Source organism: Cetorhinus maximus, chromosome 11 (assembly GCF_964194155.1).
Source record: "Cetorhinus maximus chromosome 11, sCetMax3.hap1.1, whole genome shotgun sequence".
NCBI lineage: Eukaryota > Metazoa > Chordata > Chondrichthyes > Lamniformes > Cetorhinidae > Cetorhinus > Cetorhinus maximus.
The window spans coordinates 128378204-128405143 of NC_135889.1; the positions used below are offsets into that span (position 1 = coordinate 128378204).

Sequence of the window (26940 nt, forward strand, 5' to 3'; positions counted from 1 at the left end):
TTAGCAATCACCACAATGAAAAATCACATTAGCAACATACAGTACCTGCACTGTGGGGCAATTTGACAGCCACTATTTCTTGCGACTCAAACATCCATACCTCACTTCACTGCCCCCACCAGTGCCAAAAATACTTTACCTCAATAGTAACAAGGAGTTCAATCCTTTTACAGAGTGAAGGGACTCTTACTGCACCACAAATTCCAACCTTGTTTGCACAGGCAGAATACAGTCTAGTTTTGGCTCCTTTACAACATCCATTGTTAAGTTGCTTACAGATCTTGCCAGCAAATCAATGACAGAAGCAGTCGTGCCTTTTCATTTAACATTTTATTAACAAGTTTGAGGACACATAAACCTCTGGAAGAGGTCAGACTCCACAGCCAGTGCTCACTGATCCTTCAGCTCCCGCAGACGGCGAATTGCAGACTTTACTGTAACGGCAGAGGTGGTGCTGGCAGGAAAGAAGGGAAAAAACAGAGCATGTCAAAACAAAATTCCAGGGCCCCCTCCCCCAAACACACAAGAGACAGAGGCCCCACCCCAACCCCACTCCCAAAATCAAGAAGCCTGAACATTGCTCCACCAAATGATCCCAAAGCAGGCCAACAAGGAAGAGTTGCATTTGTACAGCACCTTTCACAGCTGGAGATTTCTCTTAAGTGTAAACACCATTGTAATGGAGACAACAATCAATTTGTGCTCAGCAAGATTTCACAAACAGCAATGAGTTAAATGATCAGATCATCTGAACCAAAAAGAAATATACTGCAGATGCTAGAAATCTGAAATTAAAATGACTCAGCTGGTCTGGGAGTACCTGGAGAGAAACAGAGTTAATATCAGCTGTTCTGATGAAAAGTCATCGACCTGAAATCTTAACTGTTTGCAGGGCAGCGCTCCCTCAGTACTGAACCACCCCCCTGACAGGGCAACACTCCCTCAGTACTGAACCACCCCCCTGACAGGGCAACACTCCCTCAGTACTGAACCAACCCCCTGACAGGGCAACACTCCCTCAGTACTGAACCAACCCCCTGACAGGGCAGCGCTCCCTCAGTACTGAACCAACCCCCTGACAGGGCAACGCTCCCTCAGTACTGAACCAACCCCCTGACAGGGCAGCGCTCCCTCAGTACTGAACCAACCCCCTGACAGGGCAACGCTCCCTCAGTACTGAACCAACCCCCTGACAGGGCAACGCTCCCTCATTACTGAACCACCCCCCTGACAGGGCAACGCTCCCTCAGTACTGAACCACCCCCCTGACAGGGCAACACTCCCTCAGTACTGAACCAACCCCCTGACAGGGCAACGCTCCCTCAGTACTGAACCAACCCCCTGACAGGGCAACGCTCCCTCAGTACTGAACCAACCTCCTGACAGGGCAACGCTCCCTCAGTACTGAACCAACCCCCTGACAGGGCAACGCTCCCTCAGTACTGAACCAACCCACTGACAGGGCAACACTCCCTCAGTACTGAACCAACCCCCTGACAGGGCAACGCTCCCTCAGTACTGAACCAACCCCCTGACAGGGCAACGCTCCCTCATTACTGAACCAACCCCCTGACAGGGCAACGCTCCCTCATTACTGAACCAACCCCCTGACAGGGCAACGTTCCCTCAGTACTGAACCAACCCCGACAGGGCAACGCTCCCTCAGTACTGAACCAACCCCCTGACAGGGCAGCGCTCCCTCAGTACTGACCCCACCACACTCCTCCACCCCTACAGGGCAGCACTCCATCCAGAGCTTTTCTGCTACACTGTCTTCAGGGATTCCTCATCTTCTCAAAGGCAACTAGGGATCAATAACTAACACCAGTTTTGCCAATGATGGCCACCACCGAAAATGACTTCTTTGAAAAGGGACACAGGTTGGAGGACGAGCTACAGCCACTTTTGTTCCAAGTTGTTGCTACCTGCACTACCTGGGCAATCCACAGAGCCCAGTAAATAGCCAACTCATAACCAGACATCACTCTGAACTGATGTGCAACTGCCCACTCTTCCCCTTCAATCAAACCACGTTTTCCTCAGTCAGGTCATGGGTTCAAACTCCAGCCATATATCAGGGCACAGTCCAGGTTGACATTTCATCCGTCGCCGAGAATGGTGATATGGACTCGAAATGTTAACTCTGTTTCTCTCTCCACAGATGCTGTTAGACCTGCTGAGTTTTCCCAGCATTTTCTGTTTTTGTTGTTTCAGATTTCCAGCATCCACAGTATTTTGCTTTAAGCTACTCTGTACAAATGGGATGCTGCTCAGCTTGCACTTGAAAAGGACTCAATTTGGCGGGAAACCCTTCAACACGCCCAAATGCTGTGAAAGGCACTGTAGAATGCACATGACAATGGGTTAGGCTGAGCCCCACACTGGCCTCTGCCACATCACTGCTCCCTATCCCAAGCTCAACTGCTCCCTTGATGATGATCTCAGTTCACTAGCCCCCACCCACACTGCTTCCCATTCCCAAACTGCCAACTGCTCCTCATTGTCCCCATACAAACTGCTCAGAGACTTACTTGTAGGCCCAAGCTCCTCCAGCCACTGTTTTCATGCAAGATCCACAATGCCAGATACCGACTGCCCTCCGCTTCATCTTTGTCTGTGAAAGAGAAACGAGAATCACTCAGTCAACCTCAGAACACAACATATCCAATATCCAACCAGGGCCACAAATCAGGGTACAGAACTGGTTAATACAAATCTGTCACTGTATAACACTGGGGTACAGGTCTATCACTGTATAACACTGGGGTACATCACTGGTGGGGACGGGTCTGTCACTGTTTTAACACTGGGGAACAGTACTGGTGGGGACATGTCTGTCACTGTACAACACTGGGGTACAGTACTGGTGGGTACAGGTCTATCACTGTATAAAACTGGGGTACAGTACTGGTGGGTACAGGTCTAACACTGTATAACACTGGGGTACAGTACTAATACCCTTTAGGGAAGGAAATCTGCCATCCTTACCTGGTCTGGCTCTTAAATGCCCTCTGAACAAGGGCAATTAGGGATGGGCAATAAATGCTGGCCTAGCCAGCGATGCCCATACCCCATGAACGAATAAAAAACACCTAGATCCCTCTGCACCTCGGAATTCTGCATTCTTCACTTAAGTAATGCTCTGCCTTTTTATTCTTCCTGCCAAACTGACCAACTTCACATTTTCCCACATTATATTCCATCTGCCAGATTTTTGCCCACTCACTCAACTCAATCTGTCTGCAACCTCATGTCCTCTTCACAACCATCTACAAATTTAGCTACCATGCCTTCACTCCTCTCATCTAAGTCATTGATATCAACTGTAAAAAGTTGAGGCCCCAGCAGACCCCTGCAGGACTCCACTCATCACATCCTGCCAATCTGAAAAAGACCCATTTGTGTATACTGTTTTCTGCTAGCTAGCCAACCTTCTGTCCATACTAATGTTACCCCTTACACCATGAGCTTTTATTTTCTTCAATAACTTTTCATGTGGCACCTTATCAAATGCCTTCTGGAAATACAGTATACCTACAGGCTCCTCTTTATCCACAGCGCATGTGACTCCTTCAAAGAACACCAATAAATTGGTTAAACATGATTTCCCTTTCACCAAACGACACTGACTCTTCCTGATTACCTTGTGTTTTTCCAAGTGCCTAGCCAGAAACTCCATATATATTATATATATCTTCATAGTTCGCTGCATCTGCTTATGTATGGGCTGCCCAAGTCATACAACAGTGGTGTCCCTTTACGCCCTATCTTATCTATGACCGGTTCTGCACAACATGAATTGACCAAATGGTTGGGCGAATTGTTACAAACAGTTTTGACCAAGTTTTCCACATGCATGGTGAAGGATTCCTTCACATTTGCGAACGCCATACAGGACTTGCATATCGATAGCAATGCTGTGTCCATGTGCTCATTTAACATTGCTAGCCTATATCACAGCAATCTTGACCCGCCACCATTGCGTGAATCAGTATTCATTGAGCTTATGAACTCGGCAACTCGCACATTTGAGCTCAGTTTTAATGGCACCATGTATGTATAAACAGATGGTGTTTGCCATGGGATCCCCTCTAGGCCCAGCTCTCACAAACATCTTTGTTGGGTTCCATGAGAAACATGTCTTCGATGGAATGATACTAACCTCCTACACCTTGCACATTTCCAATATGTGGATGATACGTTTGCTGTATTCAAATCTGCAGCTGCATTTAACAATTTCCTTACATGTCTGAATGGACTTCATTTGACTGCTCAAATTTGAAATGGAGCAATCAAATTAACTCCTTGTCATACTAGTTGAGGAATCTTCCAGGGGACTCTCTACCATGGTCTACCACTAGCCTACCTTTACTGGTTAATATACACATTGGGATTCTTACAGTTCCGCACGCTATAAGACTGGTCTTATCGGCAACCTCGTAAATAAGGCCTGAGCCATTTGCTCACCATGCAAGCTTGATGCTGAAATAGGGCGTATCAAAGGTGTCCGACAGGATAATGGCTACCCTGGTCAGATCATTTCATGCTGTTTATCACTCAAACTCGTGAATGGGTCCAAAGCGGACACTTTTGGCCTTGAAAGGCGTCCAGTCTACCTCAGATTACCCCGGAAGGGCAAGGTATCTCAAAAATGTAAGCAACAGGTGAAGCTAGCTGTTTTACACTACTATAAGGAACATAAGAAATAGGAGCAGTAGGTCAATCAGCTCCTCATGCCTGCCCCGCCATTCAATAAGATCATTGCTGATCTACCCCAGGCCTCAACTCTTTCGTGCCAGCTCCTCAAAGCCCACAACACTATGTAGTACCATGAGTGGTACCCGTCACTAACAGGATGCTGCCATCAAGCCAAAAAGACGTTCTCCCCAACACACAATGAGTAATGTGGTATATGAATTTCAGTGCCAGTGTGATGCTACACATGTAGGCCGTACATCCCAAAGACTGGCAAACAGCACGTCCCTTCCACTGTTCGCAATGGGCAAAGTACAGACTGTACCCAACCAGCCCGTGCTCACAAAACTGTAAACACAGAGTCCAACATTAGATGTGATTCTGCGATTGGACAACATTTGCTAAATAATCCTCAATGTGCTAAGAATTATGCTGACAACCAATTTAAGATTGTCAGTTGGGCTCACAGTGAGGTGTATTTGCGTGTACTGGAAGCTACATATATTAATACACCGAATTCCCACGTGAACTTAATTCGCTACTCACTCAGTCTCCATCTCACTCAGGCAGTCTCCTGTCTGCTCACGCGCACCCGTATTGATCAGCTGCACTGGTGGGGACAGGTCTGTCACTGTATAACACTGGGGTACAGTACTGGTGGGGACGGGTCTGTCACTGTATAACACTGGGGTACAGCACTGGTGGGGATGGGTCTGTCACTGTATAACATTGGGGTACAGCACTGGTGGGGACAGGTCTGTCACTGTATAACACTGGGGTACAGTACTGGTGGGGACGGGTCTGTCACTGTATAACACTGGGGTACAGTACTGGTGGGGACGGGTCTGTCACTGTATAACACTGGGGTACAGTACTGGTGGGGACGGGTCTGTTACTGTATAACACTGGGGTACAGCACTGGTGGGGACGGGTCTGTCACTGTATAACACTGGGGTACAGTACTGGTGGGGACGGGTCTGTCACTGTATAACACTGGGGTACAGTACTGGTGGGGACGGGTCTGTCACTGTATAACACTGGGGTACAGCACTGGTGGGGACGGGTCTGTCACTGTATAACACTGGGGTACAGTACTGGTGGGGACGGGTCTGTCACTGTATAACACTGGGGTACAGCACTGGTGGAGACGGGTCTGTCACTGTATAACACTGGGGTACAGCACTGGTGGGGACGGGTCTGTCACTGTATAACACTGGGGTACAGCACTGGTGGGGACGGGTCTGTCACTGTATAACACTGGGGTACAGTACTGGTGGGGACGGGTCTGTCACTGTATAACACTGGGGTACAGTACTGGTGGGGACGGGTCTGTCACTGTATAACACTGGGGTACAGTACTGGTGGGGACGGGTCTGTCACTGTATAACACTGGGGTACAGTACTGGTGGGGACGGGTCTGTCACTGTATAACACTGGGGTACAGCACTGGTGGGGACAGGTCTGTCACTGTATAACACTGGGGTACAGCACTGGTGGGGACGGGTCTGTCACTGTATAACACTGGGGTACAGTACTGGTGGGGACGGGTGTGTCACTGTATAACACTGGGGTACAGTACTGGTGGGGACGGGTCTGTCACTGTATAACACTGGGGTACAGTACTGGTGGGGACGGGTCTGACACGATATAACACTGGGGTACAGTACTGGTGGGGACAGGTCTGTCACTGTATAACACTGGGGGTACAGTACTGGTGGGGACGGGTCTGTCACTGTATAACACTGGGGTACAGTACTAGTGGGGATGGGTCTGTCACTGTATAACACTGGGGTACATTACTGGTGGAGATGGGTCTGTCACTGTATAACACTGGGGTACAGTACTGGTGGGGACAGGTCTGTCACTGTATAACACTGGGGTACAGTACTGGTGGGGACGGGTCTTTCATTATAACACTGGGGTACAGTACTGGTGGGGACAGGTCTGTCACTGTATAACACTGGGATACAGTACTGGTGGGGACAGGTCTGTCACTGTATAACACTGGGGTACAGTACTGGTGGGGATGGGTCTGTCACTGTATAACACTGGGGTACAGTACTGGTGGGGACGGGTCTGTCACTGTATAACACTGGGGTACAGTACTGGTGGGGATGGGTCTGTCACTGTATAACACTGGGGTACATTACTGGTGGGGATGGGTCTGTCACTGTATAACACTGGGGTACAGTACTGGTGGGGACAGGTCTGTCACTGTATAACACTGGGGTACAGTACTGGTGGGGACAGGTCTGTCACTGTATAACACTGGGGTACAGGTCTGTCACTGTATAACACTGGGGTACAGTACTGGTGGGGACGGGTCTTTCATTATAACACTGGGGTACAGTACTGGTGGGGACAGGTCTGTCACTGTATAACACTGGGGTACAGTACTGGTGGTGACGGGTCTGTCACTGTATAACACTGGGGTACAGTACTGGTGGGGACAGGTCTGTCACTGTATAACACTGGGGTACAGTACTGGTGGGGAGATGAATGCTTTGGGCTGTGACAGTCTGGATTGCTGGTGTGTTTCCCCCTGGGCTGCACTCACTTTCCCACAGAAGGAGCAGGTGTATTTGGCGTGCTGGCTGATCTCAATCTTCTTCACCATCTTACGGAGTGAGGCTCCATAACGGGTTCCATATTTCCCCACAATCCCCACCTTCTTGGTGCGTTTCGCCTGGAACAGAAAGAGCAGCAAAACAGTCAGTGACTCAGACCACACGGCCCAGACCCACTCCCCCACGGCCCAGCCCCCCGCCCCCCGACCCCAGACCGGCCCCCACCCCCCCCGACCACCCCGCCCCCAGACCCCAGACCGGCCCCCACCCCCCCCGACCACCCCGCCCCCCGACCCCAGACCGGCCCCCGACCACCCCGCCCCCAGACCGGCCCCCGGCCCCCAGACCCCCCCCGGCCCCAGACCGGCCCCCACCCCCCCCGACCACCCCGGCCCCAGACCCCCCCGACCCCCCCCCCGACCACCCCGGCCCCAGACCCCCCCGCCCCCAGACCCCCCCCGCCCCCAGACCCCCCCCCTCCCCCACCCCCGACCGGCCCCCGACCGGCCCCCGACCCCCGACCCCCGACCGGCCCCCCGACCCCAGACCCCCCCGGCCCCCCGCCCCAGACCCCCCGGCCCCGACCCCCCCGACCCAAACCCACCCCCACGACCCAAACCCCGCACGGCCCCGAGGTCAACCCGCCATCCGGCCCCAGGCCCCAATCTCCGCCTCGGTCTCTCCTACTCTCCGGGGCCGAATCCCTCCCTCCCGGAGCGTTTGAAATGCCGCCGCCGCCGCTCAATCCTCAGTTCTCCGGTTGGTTGGGGATGTGGCGCGAAGCCCCGGTGCCTGTCCGGCAGCCGATGGCTCCCGGGAAGGCGGATGGAGGCGGATTGGATTCCCGCTGCCTGAAAGTCACACTCACCATCTTCCTGGATGGAGCAGAGAGACCAGAACGCAGTGCGCAGGCGCTTTATCTGCAGGTCCGCGCGTGCGCACAGCCGAGCTGCCCTGGATTTAAAGGAACAGCGTCCTCCAGCCTTAAAGAGATAGTTCATGCCATGGTTCTCAATTTACTTGTGGTGCTTCTCCAGCCAGTACTTTGAGATAAAAACAAAAAACTACTGCGGATGCTGGAAATCCAAAACAAAAACAGAATTACCTGGAAAAACTCAGCCGGTCTGGCAGCATCGGTGGAGAAGAATAGAGTCGACGTTTCGAGTCCTCATGACCCTTCAACAGAATTGAGTATAGTTAGGAGGGGGGTGAAATATAAGCTGGTTTAAGGTGGGGGGCGGGGGGAGAGAAGTTGAGGGTGGGGTGGTTGTAGGGACAAGCAAGCAGTGATAGGAGCAGATAATCAAAAGATGTCACAGACAAAAGGATCAAAGAGGTGTTGAAGGTGGTGATATTATCTAAGAAAATGTGCTAATTAAGAATGGATGGCAGGATACTCAAGGTACAGCTCTAGTGGGGGTGGGGTGGAAAGATTAACAAGGTATTAGTTGTAGATTTAAAAATAATGGAAATAGGTGGGAAAAGAAAAACCTATATAAATTATTGAAAAAAACAAAAGGGAGGGGGAAGAAACGGTGTGGGGATGGGGGGAGGGAGTTTAAGATCTAAAGTTGTTGAATTCAATATTCAGCCCAGAAGGTTGTAAAGTGCCTAGTCGGAAGATGAGGTGCTGTTCCTCCAGTTTGCGTTGGGTTTCACTGGAACAATGCAGCAAGCCAAGGACAGACATGTGGGCAAGAGAGCAGGGTGGAGTGTTAAAATGGCAGGCAACAGGGAGGTTTGGGTCTTTCTTGCGGACAGACCGCAGGTGTTCTGCAAAGCGGTCGCCCAGTTTGTGTTTGGTCTCTCCAATGTAGAGGAGACCGCATTGGGAGCAACGAATGCAGTAGACTAAGCTAGGGGAAATGCAAGTGAAATGCTGCTTCACTTGAAAGGAGTGTTTGGGCCCTTGGACGGTGAGGAGAGAGGAAGTGATGGGGCAGGTGTTGCATCTTCTGCGTGGGCATGGGGAGGTGCCATAGGTGGGGGCTGAGGAGTAGGGGGTGATGGAGGAGTGGACCAGGGTGTCCCGGAGGGAACGATCCCTACGGAATGCCGCCAGGGGGGGTGAAGGGAAGATGTGTTTGGTGGTGGCATCATGCTGGAGTTGGCGGAAATGGCGGAGGATGATCCTTTGACTGCGGAGGCTGGTGGGGTGATAAGTGAGGACAAGGGGGACCCTATCATGTTTCTGGGAGGGAGGAGAAGGGGTGAGGGCAGATGCGCGGGAGATGGGCCGGACACGGTTGAGGGCCCTGTCAACGACCGTGGGTGGAAAACCTCGGTTAAGGAAGAAGGAGGACATGTCAGAGGAACTGTTTTTGAAGGTAGCGTCATCAGAACAGATGCGACGGAGGCGAAGGAACTGAGAGAATGGGATGGAGTCCTTACAGGAAGCGGGGTGTGAGGAGCTGTAGTCGAGGTAGCTGTGGGAGTCGGTAGGCTTGTAATGGATATTGGTGGACAGTCTATCATCAGAAATCATCAGAAGTACTTTGAGATGCCTGCTGTAGGTTAACCAAGTCTCTGAAACATATAGGAGTGCAGGTATCACTGCACCCAGTAAACCATGACCTTAGTCTTGGGCATACTCTCTTCCTCAGTCAGCCAAAGACAATGATACATTTCATCGTCTTTCTCTGCCTTTGCCAGATAGGGAAAATCACAGAATCACAGAATTGTTAAAGTGCAGAAGGAGACTATTCGGCCATTGTGTCTATGCTAGCTTTCCGAATGAGCAATTCACCTGGTGCCATTCCCCTTCCTTTTCCCTGTGACTCTTCACGTTCTTCCTTTTCAGATAAGAGTCTAATTCCCTTTTGAATGTTTTGATTGAATCTGCCCCCATCACACTCTCAGGCAGTCCATTCCAGATCTTAACCACTAGCTGTGTGAAAAAGCTTTTCCTCAAGTTGCTATTGGTTCTTTTGCCAATTACTTTAAATCTGTGCACTCTCATTCTTGATCCTTTCAAGAATAGGAACTTTTTCTCCCTATCTAATCTGTCCAGATCCCTCATGATTTTGAATATCTCTATCAAATCTCCTCTAAGCCTTCCTTCCTCCAAGGAAAACAGTCCTAATTTCACCAATCTATCTTCATAACTGAAGTTTCTCATCCCTGGAACCATTCTCATGAATCGTTTTTGCGCTCTCTCCAATGCCTTCACATCACATCTTTCCTAATGTGCAGCGCCCAGAACCAGATGCAATACTCCAGCTGAGGCCTAACTAGTGTCTTATACATAACCTCCTTGCTCTTGTGCACAATGCCCCTATTTATAAAGCCTAGGATACTGTTTGCTTTATTAACCACTCTCTCAACCTGCCCTGCCACCGTCAATGACTTATGCACCCAAGTCCCTCTGATCCTGCACAAAAACAAAAATACCTGGAAAAACTCAGCAGGTCTGGCAGCATCTGCGGAGAGGAGCACAGTTAACGTTTCAAGTCCGAATGACCCTTCAGAAGAACTGTTCTGTTGAAGGGTCATTTGGACTCAAAACGTCAACTGTATTCCTCTCCGTAGATGCTGCCAGACCTGCTGAGTTTTTCCAGGTATTTTTGTTTTTGTTTTGGATTTCCAGCATCCGCAGTTTTTTGCTTTTATCCCTCTGATCCTGTGCCCCCTTTAGAATTATATTCGTTATCTTATGCTGTCTCTCCAAGTTCTCCCTACCAAAATGTATCGCTTCACATTTCTCTGCATTGAACTTCATCTGTCACCTGTCCGCCCATTCCACCAATTTGTCTATGTCCTTTGAAGTTCTACACTATCCTCCTCACAGTTTACAATGCTTCCAGGTCTTGTATCATCCACAAATTGAAACTGTGCTCTGTACACCAAGGTCTAGCTCACTAATATATCAAGAAAAGTAAGGGTCCCAACACTGATCCCTGGGGAACTCCATTACAAACCTTCCTTCCACCCGAAAAACATCCAATAACCATTAAGATAAAAGCAAAATACTGCAAGATGCTGGAAATCTGAAACAAAAACGAAAATTGCTGGATAAACTCAGCAGGTCAGACAGCATCTGTGGAGAGGAAGACAAAGTTAACATTTCGAGTCCGTATGATTCTTCTAGTTTTTGTTCCAATAACCTTTGCTCTCTGTTTCCTGTCCCTCAGCTAATTTTGTATCCACTTGCTATTGTCCCTTTTATTCCATGGGCTATAACTTTTCTCACAAGTCTGTTGTGTGGCACTGTATCAAATGCCTTTTAAAAGTCCATGTACACCACATCAACAGCATTACCCTCATCAACCCTCAATGTTACCTCTTCAAAAAACTCCAGAAAGTTAGCTAAACACGATTTTCCTTTAACAAATCCATGCTGGCTTTCCTTAATGAACCCGCATTTGTCTATTAACTTTGTCCAGAATTATTGTTTCTATAGGTTTCCCGAACACTGAGGTTAAACTGATTGGACTGTGGTTGCTGGGCTTATCTTTACAACCTTTTTTGAACAAGAGTGTAACATTTGCAATTCTCCTGTCCTCCAGGAGCACCCCTGAGTCTAAGGAAGACTAGAAAATTATGGTCAGTGCCTCCACATTTTCCATTCTCACTTCCTTCAGTATTCTTGGCTGCATCTCATCCGATCTTGGTGCTTTATCAACTTTAAGTATAAACAGCCTACCTAATACCCCTTCCTTATCAATTTTAAATCCTTCCAGTGTATTAATTACCCCCTTTCACTGTAGTTTGGGTAGCATCTGCTTCCTTGGTAAAGGCAGATGCAAAATATTCATTTATCATCTTAACCATGCCCCCTGTCTCCATGTGTAAATCCCCACTTAGTCCCTAATTGGCCCTACTCTTCCTCTTACCATTGATTAAAAATGCATGTGCCTATAGAAGACTTTGGGATTCCCTTTTATATTAGCTGCCAATCTCTTTTCATGCTCCCTCTTTGCTTCCCTTATTTGCTTTTTCACTTTTTCTAGTCTGAACCTTCTATATTCAGCTTGTTTCGTCATTGTATTATCCGCCTAACATCTATCATAAGCACACTTTTTCATTTTCATCTTCAACTCTATCTATTACTGACTCCTTTATTCTGACCTCACTTATTAACTTATTTTTCTATGCTAGTGCTATCTGTCTCTCCAAGTATTCTGCTCCCCTTGTTACTTTCCTCTATTATCTCCTATTTCCTGCTGAGTTAGTTTAAACAACTCCCCAATTGCCATAGCGAAACACCCCTAAAGGAACTCAGTACTGGCTCTATTTAGGTGTAACCCATCTGGCCTGTACAGATCCCATATCCCCAGAGCCAGTCCCAATGTCCCAAGAATCCAAAGCCCTCCCTCCTGCACCACCTTTCCAGCCACACATTCATCTGTCTTACCCTCCCATTTTTGTACTCACATGCACACAGCACTGGGAGTAATCCGGAGATTCCCACTTTTGAGGTCCTGCTTGTTAATTTCCTACATAGCTCCCTAAATTCTGACTGCAGGACCACATCCCCCTTTCTGTCTATGTTATTCGTACCGATGTGGACCACGGCTGCTGGATGTTCACCCTACCCCCTCAGGGTGCTCTGCAGCCATTCAGTGATATCCTTGACCCTGTCACATCATCCTGGACTCATGTCTGCAGCCACAGAGACTTCCACCTATTCCCCTGACTATCAAATCACCTATCACTATTGCTCTTCCAGTTTTCCTTGTACTCTCCTGTGCAGCTGAGCCATGCGTGATGCCATGGGCTTGGCTCTGGCTGCACTCCCCAGATGAGCCATCACTCACATCAGTATTCAAAGCTGAATACTAATTGCAGAGTGGAATATACTCAGGGACTCCTGCACTACCTGCCTGGTTCTATTTGATGGTTGAGAGTGAGTCAATCCTTTGTAGCAGACTCAATTCCCTCTCACTGTATACTCTTAAGCTGTGGGGTGACCACATCGATAAACATACTATCCACAAAGCTCTCAACTTCACCAATGCACCACAGTGACCTTAGCTCTAATGAAGAATTGATAAGTGTTGCGAGATGGAGAGACCGGTGAGAGTTGAAAAGTGATTGGGTTGAGTCTGTGGATTGAAAAATATCAAAGTCTGATGTCACAGGGGAACAGGAAAGTGATTGGTTGGTGAATATTTTGCTCGGTTTTCTTTGAAAATTCATGTAATTTATTAGTAATTGTAAGATTTTATTAGTAAGGTTTACTAGTAGCAGTAAACATTATTGGGAGTAGAAGGGTGCTTTAATTATAAATGAATTTAGAAAATAAATTTATTAACACATAATAAGGATGACAGGGCAGGTGATGTGTTGCAACTGCAGAAATATGGGGACTCCTGGACCCCGTCATCCTGGGCGAGCATGTCTGCAGTAAGTGTCTGTGGTGTGAGGAACATTTGGCTCAGGGTTATTGAGCTGGAGGCCGAGCTGCAGACACAGCAATGAATCCAGGTGACATTATCTGGACACTTTATTCCAGAAGGCGGTCACATCTCTTAGAATAGTGCTTTCTGATTTGGTCAATGGTCAGGGACAGGAGGGTGTGACTGTCAGTGAGGCAGATATGGGGGCCCAGAAGGAGAAGTGGAGAAGCCTCAGCCCTTGCCATTTGTCCAACAGGTTCAAGGTTCTTGCAGCTTGTATGGATGAAAGTGAGAACTGCAAGGTGATGAGCAAACTGACCATGGCACCACGGCACAGGAATCTATCCAAGCAGGGCAATTAATAGGAATATATTAGCAGTAGGGGCTGTAAAGTCAGAGGGATAGACACAGTTCTCTGCAGCTGAGAGTGAAGTCGAGGAGGCTGTGTTGCCTGCCCAGTGCTAGGGTTTGGGTAGAGATAAGAAATAGTAAAGGTAAGAGGTCACTGGTGGGCATAGTTTTTAGATCCCCTAACTGTAGTCACTTGGCAGGACAGAGTAGACATGAAAAAATAAATGGGGCATGTAAGAAAGATACTGCAATAATTATGGGAGACTTTAATCTGCATGTAGACTGGCCAAATCAGATTGGCAAAGGTGGCCTGGAATATGAGTTCATCACAAAATCACAAAATTGAATCACAGAATTTTAAAGGCACAGAAGGAGGCCATTAGGCCCATCATGTCTGCACCAGCTCTCCAAATGAGTATTATGACCTAGTGCAATTGCCTTGCCTTTTCCCTGTACCCTTGCGCATTATTTGAATAGAAACAATCATCTAATGCCCTCTTGAATGTCTCGATTGAACCTACCTCCACCACACCACCAGTCAGCGCATTCCAGACCCAAACCACTCGCTGTGTGAAAAGATTTTTTCTCACATCACATTTGCTTCTTTTGCAAATCACTTTAAATCTGTGCCCTCTTGTTCTTGATCCTTTTTCAAACGGGAACAGCTTCTCCCTATCTACTCTGTCCAGCCCCCTCATGATTTTGAAAATCTCTATCAAATCTCCTCTCAGCCTTCTCCACTCCAAGGAGAACAGTCCCAACTTCTCCAATCTATCCTCATAGCTAAAGTTTCTCATCCCTGGAACCATTCTTGTAAACCTCTTCTGCTCTCTCTCCACTGTATTCACATCCCTTCTATAATGTGGCACCCAGAACTGTACACAATACTACAGCTGAGTGTCTTATATTAATTCAGCACTTGTACTCTATGCCCTTATTAATAAAGCCCAGGATACTATTTACTTTATCAACTGTTCTCTCCACCTGTCCTGCCACCTTTAATGATCTACGCACATACACACCCAGGTCTTTCTGCTCCTGCACCACCTTCAAAATTTCACCCCTTATTTTATATTATCTGCCCATGTTCTTCCTACCAAAATGCATCACCTCACACTTCTCCGCATTGAGCTTCATCTGCCACCTACCTGCCCACTCCACCAACTTGTCTATGTCCTCTTGAAGTTCCACACTGTCCTCCTCGAAGTTCACAACGCTCCCAAGCTTCGTATCATCTGCAAACTTTGAAATTGTCCCCTGCTCACCCAGATCTAGATCATTAATATATATCAGGAAAAGCAAGGATCCCAATATAGACCCCTGGGGAACACCACTACAAACCTTCCTCCAGCCTGAAAAATATCCATTGACCATTACTCTCTGCTTCCTATCTTTCAGCCAATTTTGTATCAACGTTGCTATTGTCCCTTTTATTCCATGAGCAATAACTTTTCTCACAAGTCTGTTGTGTGACACTGTATCAAATGTCTTTTGAAAGTCCATGTACACCACATCAACAGAATTACCCTCATCAACCTTTTCTGTTACCTCTTCAAAAAACTCCAGCAAGTTAGTTAAACATTGTTTCCCCTTTAGAAATCCATGCTGGCTCTTCCTTATCAAACCATATTTTTCCACGTGACTACTAATTCTATCCTGAATAATTGTTTCTAGAATCTTCCCCACCACTGAAGTTAAACTGACTGGTCTGTAATTGCTGGGCTTATCCTTACAACCTTTTTTGAACAAGGGCATAATGTTTGCAATTCTCCAGTCCTCTGGCACCACCCCTGAGTCTAGGGAAGACTGAAAGATCCTGGCCAGTGCTCCTGCAATTTCTACTCTCATTTCCTTCAGTATCCAGGGATACATCTCGTCCGGTCCCAGTGCCTTGTCAACTCAAAGTACTGACAGTCTATTCAACACTCCCTCCTTATCAATTTTGAACCCTTCTAGCGACAGAGTTTTCTCGTCTGTCACCGTGGCCTGGGTGGCATCTACCTCCTTGGTAAAGATGGAAGCAAAGTATTCATTTAATTCTTCAGCCATGGCCCCCTTCACCCATGTGTAAATTCCCTTTTAGGTCCGTAATCGACCCTACTCCTTTTACCACCCTTTTACTGTTTATATGCCTATAGAAAACTTTGGGATTCCCCTTTATGTTGGCTGCCAGTCTTTTCTCGTAATCCCTCTTTGCTTCTCTAATGTGTTTTTTCACCTCCCCTCTGAACCTTCTGTATTCACTTGGTTCTCAATTGCATTTCCTACCTGACACCTGTCATAAGCACAATTTTTCTTCTTTATCTTAATTTCTATCTCCTTTTTCATCCAGGGAGCTCTGGGTTTGTTTGCGCTACCTTTTCCTTTCGATGTTATATACCTTGACTGTGCCTGAACCAATTCTTTTTTGAAGGTAGCCCATTGTTCAGCTGCAGTTTCTCCCGCCAATCTTTCGTTCCAGTCTATCTGGCCCAGCTCCGTTCTTGCCCCATCGAAGTCGGCTCACGCCCAGTTAATTATTCTTACTCTGGATTGCCTATCTTCCTTTTCTATCGTCATCCTAAAGCATACGATGCAATGATAACTGTCTCCTAAATGTTCCCCCACTGACACTTGATCTATTTGGCCCACCTCATTACCAAGAAGCAGGTCCAACAGTGCATCTTTTCTTGTTGGATTGGACACATACTGCTGTACAAAATTCTCCTGAACACAATCTAGGAACTTTATCCCCTCTCCGCCCTTTACACTACCACCGTCCCAGTCTACATTCAGGTAATTAAACCCATTACAGCTACTCTATAATGCTTGCTTCTCTCTGTAATTTTCCTGCAGATTTTTCTTCTATATCCTTCTGACTAGTTGGCGGCCTATAGACTACACCGAGCAATGTAATTGCACCCTTTTTGCTTCTTAGCTCTAGCCAAATTGACGCTGTCCTTGAACCCTCTGCGACATCCTCTTTCTCCAGCACTGCAATGCTCTCCTTAACCAATACCGCCACCCCTCCTCCTTTCCTTCCTTTCCTATCTCTCTGAATACCTTGTACCCTGGAATATTTAACACCCAGTCCTGCCCTTCCTTGAGCCAGGTCTCTGTTATCCCCACATCATATTTCCACATGACAATCTGTGCCTGTAACTCCCCAATTTTATTTACTATACTCCGTCCATTCACATACGTGCTTAGTAACCCTGATTTAGATTTTGTTACTTTCTCCCCTACCCCAACTTTACCTATTAACTTACTATTCTCTATACTAGAGCTATCTGTCCCTCCCAATATTTGGTGCACCCTGGTATTCCTCTCTAATATTGTTTCTTGGTTCACAGACCCCTGCCGAGTTAGTTTAAAGCCCTCCCAATGGCACTAGCAAAATACCCCGCAAGGAACTCAGTTCCAGCTCTGTTCAGGTGCAGCCTGTCCGGCTTGTACAGGTGCCATCTCTCCCAGAGTCAGTTCCAATGTCCCAGGAATCTAAAGCCATCCATCCTGCACCATCTTTCCAGCCACACATTCATATAACTTATCCTCCTATTTCTGTACTCACTGGCAAGTGGCACTGGGAGCAATCTGGAGATTACTACATTAGAGGTCCTGCTTGCTAATTTTCCACCTAGCTCCTTAAATTCTGATCGCAGGACCACACCCCCTTTCCTACCTAAGTCATTGGTACCAATGTGGACCACAACCTCTGGCTGATCATCCTCCCCCAGAAGGATGTCCTGCAGCCGTTCTGTGACATCCTCGACCCTGGCACCAGGGAGGCAACATACCATCCTGGAGTCACGTCTGTAGCCACAGAAATACCTGTCTGTTCCCCTAGCCAATGAACCCTCTATCACTATAGCTCTTTCTGCTTCCTCTCCTTCTGTACATTCGAGCTGCTTGTGGTGCCACAGGGCAGAATTTTCTGCCTGTTGGGCGGGTGGAGCTGGAGCAGCCGTGGGCACTGACCAGACCGGCGCCCGTGATCGACTCAGCAATGCCATTTTGCATGGGCAGGCCAATTAAGGCCTGCCCAGTGTATTTGCCGACTCCCATGAATAGCGGGAGCGTGCGGGCTGTGGCGGGCGTGCACAGACCCCCGGGTCCAATGGTAACCCGGCAGTCTGTTTAAAGGAAGACCTGGAAGCCTCCTGGAGGCTGCTCACACTGCAGGGAGTCAACTGAGCAGGGCCAGGCTGGAGGGAAGGGCAGAGGAGCAGGGCCAGGCTGCAGGGTCAGCCCCAGGAGCAGGCCAGGCTGCAGGGTCAGCCCCAGGAGCAGGTCAGGCTGCAGGGTCAGCCCCAGGAGCAGGGCCAGGCTGCAGGGTCAGCCCCAGGAGCAGGGCCAGGCTGCAGGGTCAGCCCCAGGAGCAGGGCCAGGCTGCAGGGTCAGCCCCAGGAGCAGGGCCAGGCTGCAGGGTCAGCCACAGGAGCAGGGCCAGGCTGCAGAGTCAGCCCCAGGAGCAGGGCCAGGCTGCAGGGTCAGCCCCAGGAGCAGGGCCAGGCTGCAGGGTCAACCCCAGGAGCAGGGCCAGGCTGCAGGGTCAGCCCCAGGAGCAGGGCCAGGCTGCAGGGTCAGCCCCAGGAGCAGGGCCAGGCTGCAGGGTCAACCCCAGGAGAAGGCCAGGCTGCAGGATAGGCCAGCGGGGGGGCCAATGCGCCCATCGCTTTTCTGATGAATGTCTTGCTGCCCTCCTCGAGGTGGCAGCACGGCAGGAGGTGTTGGTTCCCCAGGATGGGAGGAGGAGGCCCTCCCACATGACGAAACGTGCCTGGGAGGAGGTGGCGGAGGTGGTGAGATCCCAGGATGTGGTGTGGTGCACCTGGATCCAGTACCGTAAACGCTTCAATAATTTGTTGCGCTCTGGAAGGGTGAGCACCATGTTGGTGTTGGGCATTTAACCCAGCAAGTAGCCTTAGCCATTGAGGCCCAACCTGCAAGTCTTACTGTCGTGACTGCATTGAATCATGTTGGGCATTTCTCGTACATTCGTTGGGCAAGCAGATATTGCCCATACTTAGATCAGCCTGAGTGGTTCACGAGGAGATGAGTTCTCCCCCGCACCATGTGTTGCTCTTAGTCACACATGACCAGTCTGGGGGCAACCTGCAGGAGATGCAGCTTGGCACATACTCAGAACTCCAACACATGCCCTATTCATGGCGATGAGATTGTGGAAGGGGAGCCTCAAGGTGTCGTGGCCAAGAACCATCTGCTGCCCTCGACGCTGCATGTAGTTGCGCCTCCTTGCTATGGGAGCAAAGACCATGTGTTTCCTAAAGTGATGGACACAGAATGTGTCCAAGGTGCCCGTTGGCGGGGTTAGGAGCAGGTGTACTATCTTTGTGTGACTGATCAGCAGTAGCGTGGAGAGGAGGCACTGGAGGCCTGAGATGGGCCACTGTGGCTAGGGTGTGGTGTGCGCGTGCAGAGTCCATGTGCAAATTGCCGCAATGAATGGTCTTCTCTGTTTTTCAGGAGAAGAATGCTCACAATGCGTCTGAGCGTTCGAGGACTGGAGGCGGCCGGGCCCAGCTGATGATGTTAAGCCATTTTGCTTGTCACATCTTCAAAGAACTTTAGCAAATTAGTCAAACACGATTCACTCTTCATAAAACCATGCCGACTCTGATGGATTGCATTTTGACTTTCCAAATGCCCCATTACTATTTCCTTAATAATGGATTCCAACAATTTCCCAATGACAGACGTTAAACTAACTGGTCTATAGTTTCCTACTTTCTGCCTCCCCCCCTTTTTGAATAAGAGCGTTATATTAACATTTTTCCAATCCACTGGAACCTTTCCAGAATCCAGGGAATTTTGGAATATTATAGCCAATGCATCCATTATCTCTGCTGCCACTTCCTTTAAGACCCTGGGATGTAGGACATCAGGTCCTGGGGACTTGTCACCCTTTAATCCCAATAGTTTGCCAGTACTTTTTCTCTAATGATGGTGATTGTTCTAAGCTCCTCCTTCTCTATACCCTCTGCACTACCTGTTACTATTGGGGTGGTACTAGTGTCCTCCACTGTGAAAACAGAGGCAAAATATTGATTAAGCGTCTCTGCCATTTCTGCGTTCCCCACTATTAACTCACCAGTCTCGACCTCCAAGGGACCAACATTCACTTTAGCTACTCTCTTTCCTTTTATATACTTGTAGAACCTTTTACTATCAGTTTTTACATTTTGCGCTAGTTTTCTTTCATAATTTACCTTTGCTCTTTTTATTATTTTTTTAGTTACCCTTTGTTGATCTTTAGAAGTTTCCCAATCTTCCAGCCTGCCACTGACCTTTGCAATTTGATATACCTTAGTTTTTGCCTTTATGTTATCTTTAACTTCCTTGCTTAGCCATGGATGCTTTTTCCCCTCTTACCATCTTTCTTCCTCTTTGGAATATATTTTTCTTGGGAGGAATTGAATATCTCCTTAAATATCTGACAGTTGACAGTTCATCAACTGTCCTACCTTGTAGTCTTCCTGCCCAGTCCACTAGGGCCAAATCTGCCCTCATACCTATGTAGTTACCTTTGTTTAACTCCAGAACACTAACGTGGGACTCAAGTTTCTCACTCTCAAACTGAACTTGAAATTCTAGCATGCTATGATCACTCTTCCCTAGAGGATCCTTTACTATGAGATCATTAATTAATCCCATCTCATTACACAAAACCAAATCCAGAATAGCCTGCTCCCTGGTTGGTTCCACAACATATTGCCCCAAGAAACAATCTCTAATACACTCTATGAACTCTCCCTCGAGACTACCCTTGTCAATTTGATTAGTCCAGTCTATATGCATATTAAAATCACCCATGATTATTGCCGTGCCTTTCTTACATGCTCCCAGTATTTCTTGGTTTATACTGTGCCCTACTGCTAAACTACTGTTTGGGGACCTATAGATTACTTATAGATTTGGCATTCATTAGCCCATCTGACCAGTCCATCTATATCCACCTGTAATGTAAGGCTATCCTCCTCACTGTTTGCCACCACACCAATGTTCGTGTCCATAGGTTCTGGAAGGTTGAACGGATAATGAGCCAGGGGGAGGGATGAAGTGTGTCACTGTGTGCACGCTAACTGATCCACTGTCCTTGTTGTTCATTTCAGCATCATCAGAGCATGGCCGCCAGGAGGAACTGCATAATAACATAAGAACTAGGAGCAGGAGTAGGCAATTCAGCCCCTCGAGCCTGTCCCACTATTCAATACGATCATGGCTGATCTCATTTCAGCCTCAACTCCAATTTCCCGCCCTCTCTCCATAACCTTTCAACCCGTTACTAATTAAAAATCTGTCCATCTCCTCCTTAAATTTATTCAGTGTCCCGGCATCCACTGCACTCTGAGGTAGTGAATTCCACAGATTCACGACCCTTTGAGAAAAGTAATTCCTTCTCATCTCTGATTTAAATCTACCACCCCTTAGCCTAAAACTATGGCCTTTCATTCTAGAATGCCCCACAAGGGGAAACATCTGCTCCACGTCTCCTTTGTCTATCCCTTTTAGCATCTTATATACTTCAATTAGATCTCCTCTCATCCTTCTAAACTCTAGCGAGTATAGGCCTAAACTGTTCAATCTCTCCTCATAAGACAAGCCCCACATCTCTGGAATCAACCTAGTGAACCTCCTCTGAACCACCTCCAGTGCAACTATATCCTTCCTCAAGTAAGGGGACCAAAACTATGCACAGTGCAGATGTCCCCTCTCACACCTGAGGGCCCTCAAGTGTCATCTGCATCACACCATTTCTGTGAGGCAGGCACCAGCACAGATACCAACACCTCGGTGGAAATTGCAACATCGGCTGCTGTCCCGGGGCACAGAGGTGAGGGCACTTCACAGTCGCTGGAGGAGCTGGAAGAGACAGAGAGTGCCGATGGTGCCAGCAGTCAGAGGGCTGCAGGGGACCAGGCACATGCTCAGTCGGTGCCTGATGATGGAGTCATCCGTGATGCAGCAGGTGCAGGAAATGTGGCCGGGTGTGCAGGAGCATCTGGGGGAGATACATGAGGCTATGTTTGGCTTGGTGTCCGTGCTGGAGGAGTCCACGCAGAGCATCAGTGATGCAATGAGCCTCATGTCAGAGCGTCATGCTTCCTCCATGGAGACAGTGGCGACTCTCGTGGAGAGGGGTTTCCAGGACAACAAGTAGGTTCTCCTGGGGATACGCTCGGACCTGCAAGCCCTCACAGTGCCGGTGGCCACAGCTGGTCAGTGCCAATGTGGAAGATGGTGTGAGCTTCAAGCTTCCCAGCTCATTGCCCATCCATCCACGGTGAGCAGGGAGGTCCGGGGTGACCTCACGTCGGCGCAGCAGCTGCCTGTCGTATCTGCGGGCTCCTCTCAGGGCACTCCAGATAAGGGCAGCAGCTCCTCTGCCCCTCTCCCAGTGACTGTTGCATCCGGTGAGGCTGCGGCGACTGGGGAGGTGCCAGCTGTGGAACTGGCAGCTCCCTCCCAGGCGGGGCCAGCACAGGCTCCACGGGCCAGAGGACGGCTGCCAAGGTCATCGAGGCCAACAGGACAGCAGAATCAGCAGGCTGGCTCAGATACCACTCTGAGCGATGGGGCAGCACCAAGACATAGCACCCGGAAACACCATGGGTTTCTCACTGGTGCTTTTGTTTGGCCCAAGATTAGGTCCTTATAATTTTTTTCTGCTTGATTAACGTTTTATTTTGGATTTGTGAGAACTTCTGATGGTTAAAATAAAAACCAGATGTGTTACCATGGCTGAGAGTGGCTCCTTTGTTCTGCATGTGTATGTTTAAGATAAATGTAATGAGTGTTTGTTTCAACATTCAAGTTTATGTCCAAAGCCCTTAGTTGCAGCTGATGACCTGGCAGATTTTGCACTGAGGTGCCGAGTATGGAAGTGCCAGGCAAGGCTGGTCCTGCTGACCCATTTGTGTGGAGCGAGCTGAAGGTTCATTGCTTTAAAGCCTCCCGGGTGTCCCTGCCTCCTTGGTGTAGTCCCGGGTCAGCTTTTAGCCCCTCATCATTGCCCTGTGCTCCCTCAGCCCCAGAATCAGTGCTGGACTCATCGTGTGCAGCCGCATCCACTGCGTCAAAGTCTTCATCGTCCACTGCGTCCCCTCTTTCCAGCGCTAGATTGCGCAGCATGCAACCACTATCGCCGAGACACGATCTGGGGGGTACTGGAGTGCGCCCCCTGAGCGGTCCAGGCATCGGAAGCGCATCTTGAGAAGACCGATGGTTCTCTCCACCACAGCCCTTGTGGTGCCCTGGCTCCTATTGTACCGCTGCTCAGCTTCTGTTCTTGGATGGCAGAGAGGGGTCATGAGCCACCTTCTGAGGGGATAGCCCTTGTCACCCAGCAGCCAACCATCCAGCCAGGCTGGAGCACTGAAGAGCCCCGGCACCTGGGAGTGTCTGAGGATGTAGGCGTTGTGGGTGCTGCCTGGGTACCTTGCACAGACTTGTAGAATCAGTATCCTGTGATCACACACTATCTGCACGTTCATGGAGTGGAAGCCCTTCCTGTTGATGAAGGCACCGGGCTCACCTGCTGGCGCCTTGATGGCCACATGTGTACAGTCTATTGCACCTTGGACACGGGGGAAGCCAGCAATGGCTGCGAAGCCTCTGGCTCGCTGTGTTTGGCTTGCCTGGTCCCAGCGGAAGTGGATGAAGGTCAATACCCGTCTGAACAGAGCGTCTGTAACCTGCTTGACACATGTGTGGACAGCTGATTGGGAGACACCACAAATATCACCCACTGAGCCCTGGAAAGAGCCAGATGCATAGAAGTTGAGGGCAACTGTAACCTTCAGAACCACTGGCATGGGGTGTCCATGTTAGGGGAGATCTCAGGCCCAATCATCTGACAGATATAGTTGACTGTCTCCCTTGAGAGACAGAGCCTCCTTCAGCACTGCTCCTCATATTGAGTCATATTGAGGTAGCTGCTTTGCCACCTGTAAACCCTGGCAGCAGGATAGTGGTGTCGTCTGCGGCCCCTTCCACCTTGGACCACCTCTTGGCCCTGCACCCCTTGTTGCCTGCGCCTCTCCTCCCAAAGGTGGCTCCCCTGGAGGCTGAATGTCCACTCCTGGCCTCCTCCTTATTCTATCCCTCCCTTCCTCCTCAGAGGAGCTGCCTCCAGTGGAGATGTCAGAACCCATACCCAGGCTAAATGGAGGCCTTCAGAAAGCTGCAGGCCCGATAAAGATTACTGTCTGAAGAGTGCTGAGCTGAAGCTTCAAAGTACAGAGAAAGCTGCTGGAAATCATTCTGAACTGCTACAGATCGCACAGGCAAGTTTAGAAAACTTTCTGCAATAAATACTTCACAGACCAGATTCACTGCCCCACTGAGCCCTCTTATCCCGTCCTTGGATGAGTTTTATTAAAATTCACTTACCCGCCTGCCCATTGCGCCCGTGCACCGACCCGAAGATCTCACGGGCTCCTGAAAATCGCCATCGATTGACGAATTAAGTGCCTTAACTAGCTTGTTAATTAATGACAGGCGCGTGTCGAACTTCATCGCGCACCCGCCCAGCGAAATATCGCAATGGCGCGCGCTGATGTTGGGATGCTCGCCCAACGTCACCGAGCATCATTTTATGCGCTGATGTGCGGGGCCCCTCACCCCCTGCATGTCATGCAGAAAATTCTGCCCACAATCTTTGCTCTGACTGCACTCCTCTGAGGAACCAGCGCCCTCACCAGCTTCAAAAACAGAAAACTGATTTGTGAGTGGGACCCCAGGGGACTCCTGCACTACATGCCTACTTCTGTCAGACTGCCTGGTGGTCACCCATTCCCCCTCTCTCTCCAGGCCCTTAAGCTGCGGCGTGACCACCTCTCTGAATGTGCTATTCACGTAGCTCTTAGCCTCACTGATGCGACACAGTGACTCCAGTCACTGCTCAAGCTTTAAACCCGGAACTCAAGTTTCTGCAGATGACAGCACTTTCTGCACATGTGGTCAGCTAGGACACCAGTAGTGTCCAGGACTTCGCACATATTACAGGACATGCATTCCACTTGACTGAGCTGCCCTACCATTCTTAACTCTACTCCCCTTATGTTAACTTTATTCTACTTTGGGTTATTTATATTACTTTATTATATTGGCCTTAAATTTCCTTTATTCCTGGCACTTCTCAGTTAAATCTAAGTATAGCTTCTTGTTTAAAAATATTACACTTTTCTACCTTACTCACCAGTTCCTACTTTCCAAGGCCACCCTCGTCTTTCTGAGGAAAGGTAGAAAGGGAAAGGAGCACCTCCTCCCTCAACTCCCTCAGTCACCAAACTCCAACTGAAGCACTCGACTGCAGCCAAAAACAGCACCCCAGTGCAGACAAAGTCAACACTATAAGATCAATGGAGTGTATTGATTCATAGAGCAATTTCTTAGAACAGTACGTTCTAGAGCCGACCAAGGAGCAGGCTATCCTAGACCTGATAATGAGCAATGAGACAGGATTAATTAATAAACTCATGGTAAAGGAGCTTCTAGGCAACAGCGATCATAACATGATAGAATTTCATGTTCAATTTGAAGGGGAGGAGTGTGGGTCTAAGACTAGTGTTTTAAGCCTAAATAAAGGTAATTATAAGGTTGTGAAAGCAAACCTAGCTAAAGGGATCTGGGAAAAGATAAGACAATAGAGATGCAGTGGCAAACTTTTAAGGAGATATTCAATGATTCCCAGCAAAGATTTATCCTAATAAGGAAGAAAGACTCATTGAGATGGATGTATCATCCATGGCTCAATAAGGAAGTTAAGGATAGTATCAATTTGAAAGGAACACTGTACAAACCGGCAAGGATTAGCGGTAGGTTAGAAGGTTAGACAAATTTTCAGAACCAGTAAAAAAATAACTAAAAAAAAGGGGAGAAAGGTGAGTATGAGAGAAAGCTAGCTAGTAATGCAAAAACAGATAGTAAGAGTTTCTTTGGATGGTACTGCCCGCAACCATTGGCAGCTGGCATCATGGTGGGCGTGAGCAGATAATATGGTGAGAACGCCAAAAATCGGTTTTATGACATCATGAAACCAATTTGCGATCATCTGCAATGACAGGCTGGGTTTCTCACTGCTGAACATCAGGAAACTAACTTCAATACTTTCACATCTCATTATAAGTGCTGCTCGCCGGAATCATCCTCCAAGCTGCATCATCTGGGCATGTCGGCCCTCATTACACAACTGTAAATAAAAGCCACATGCACATGGTGAGCTGACTTCACTCGAGACTTTGAGGTTTGTTTGCCTACCTTGCTTCGGGCAGCACTCGCAGTCATCAGCTCCAGGCTTCACATCACCTCACTTTTGGGGGGCTCACTGGGAGGTCTCTACCTACCAGACCAGCCGTAAGGCGCGAGTGGTTTTTAAACAGCTGCAGGGTGAGGGCTGCTTGCTTGGGGAAAGGGGGTATCCCAGGGTGTGCATGGGGGCACGTGTTGATCTGTGCAAGTGGCTTCAAGGTGGTGAGGGCTGAGGAGGCAATCTCCAGCGGAGATGTGGCCAGATGGAGATGTGAGGGTGTGTGTGAGAGAGTGAGTGGTGATGTCCCTTGAACTGGCAGTGAATGAGATGCCAGTGAATGTGTGATGGGCTTGTGAGTGTGTGAGTTTAGAGTGATAAGATGGTTGCCTTACCCTGGGGGTACAGAGGAGATCATGCATCCTTCTTCTGCATTGGATGGCCAACCTCTTCTGTGCAGCATTGGCACTGACCACCACTGCCACCACCTCCCAAGCCAGAGTGGTGAGTTTGCTGGACCTCCCTCGGCCAGAACAGGGCTTGAGAACATCAGGGCAGGTCTCTGAAAGGCATTTCAGTGACGGGTCACTGAACTTTACTTGGCTTCAGGGCCGTGTCTTCATTGGAGCAGCCCTGGGCTGCAAGTAATGAGAACTGTGTGCGTGGCTGCAGTTTAGATATGGCACCTGGCGTGAGGTTATAGTGAGGTAGCAGCTTGGCGGGCAATTCAGAGGCCTGT

General features: G+C 48.8%; 1 protein-coding gene across 1 annotated transcript; it reads right to left on the bottom strand.

Annotated features, from left to right (window-relative positions):
- Nucleotides 1–315: 315 nt before the first annotated feature.
- On the bottom strand, nucleotides 316–8198 carry rpl37a (ribosomal protein L37a). Its single transcript, XM_078552774.1, has 4 exons — nucleotides 8131–8198; nucleotides 7253–7381; nucleotides 2532–2614; nucleotides 316–454 (listed from the first exon to the last, which is right to left on the bottom strand). The coding sequence occupies exons 1-4, from the start codon at nucleotides 8131–8133 to the stop codon at nucleotides 391–393; spliced, it is 279 nt and encodes a 92-aa protein (XP_078408900.1). The 5' UTR covers nucleotides 8134–8198; the 3' UTR covers nucleotides 316–390.
- Nucleotides 8199–26940: the final 18742 nt, after the last annotated feature.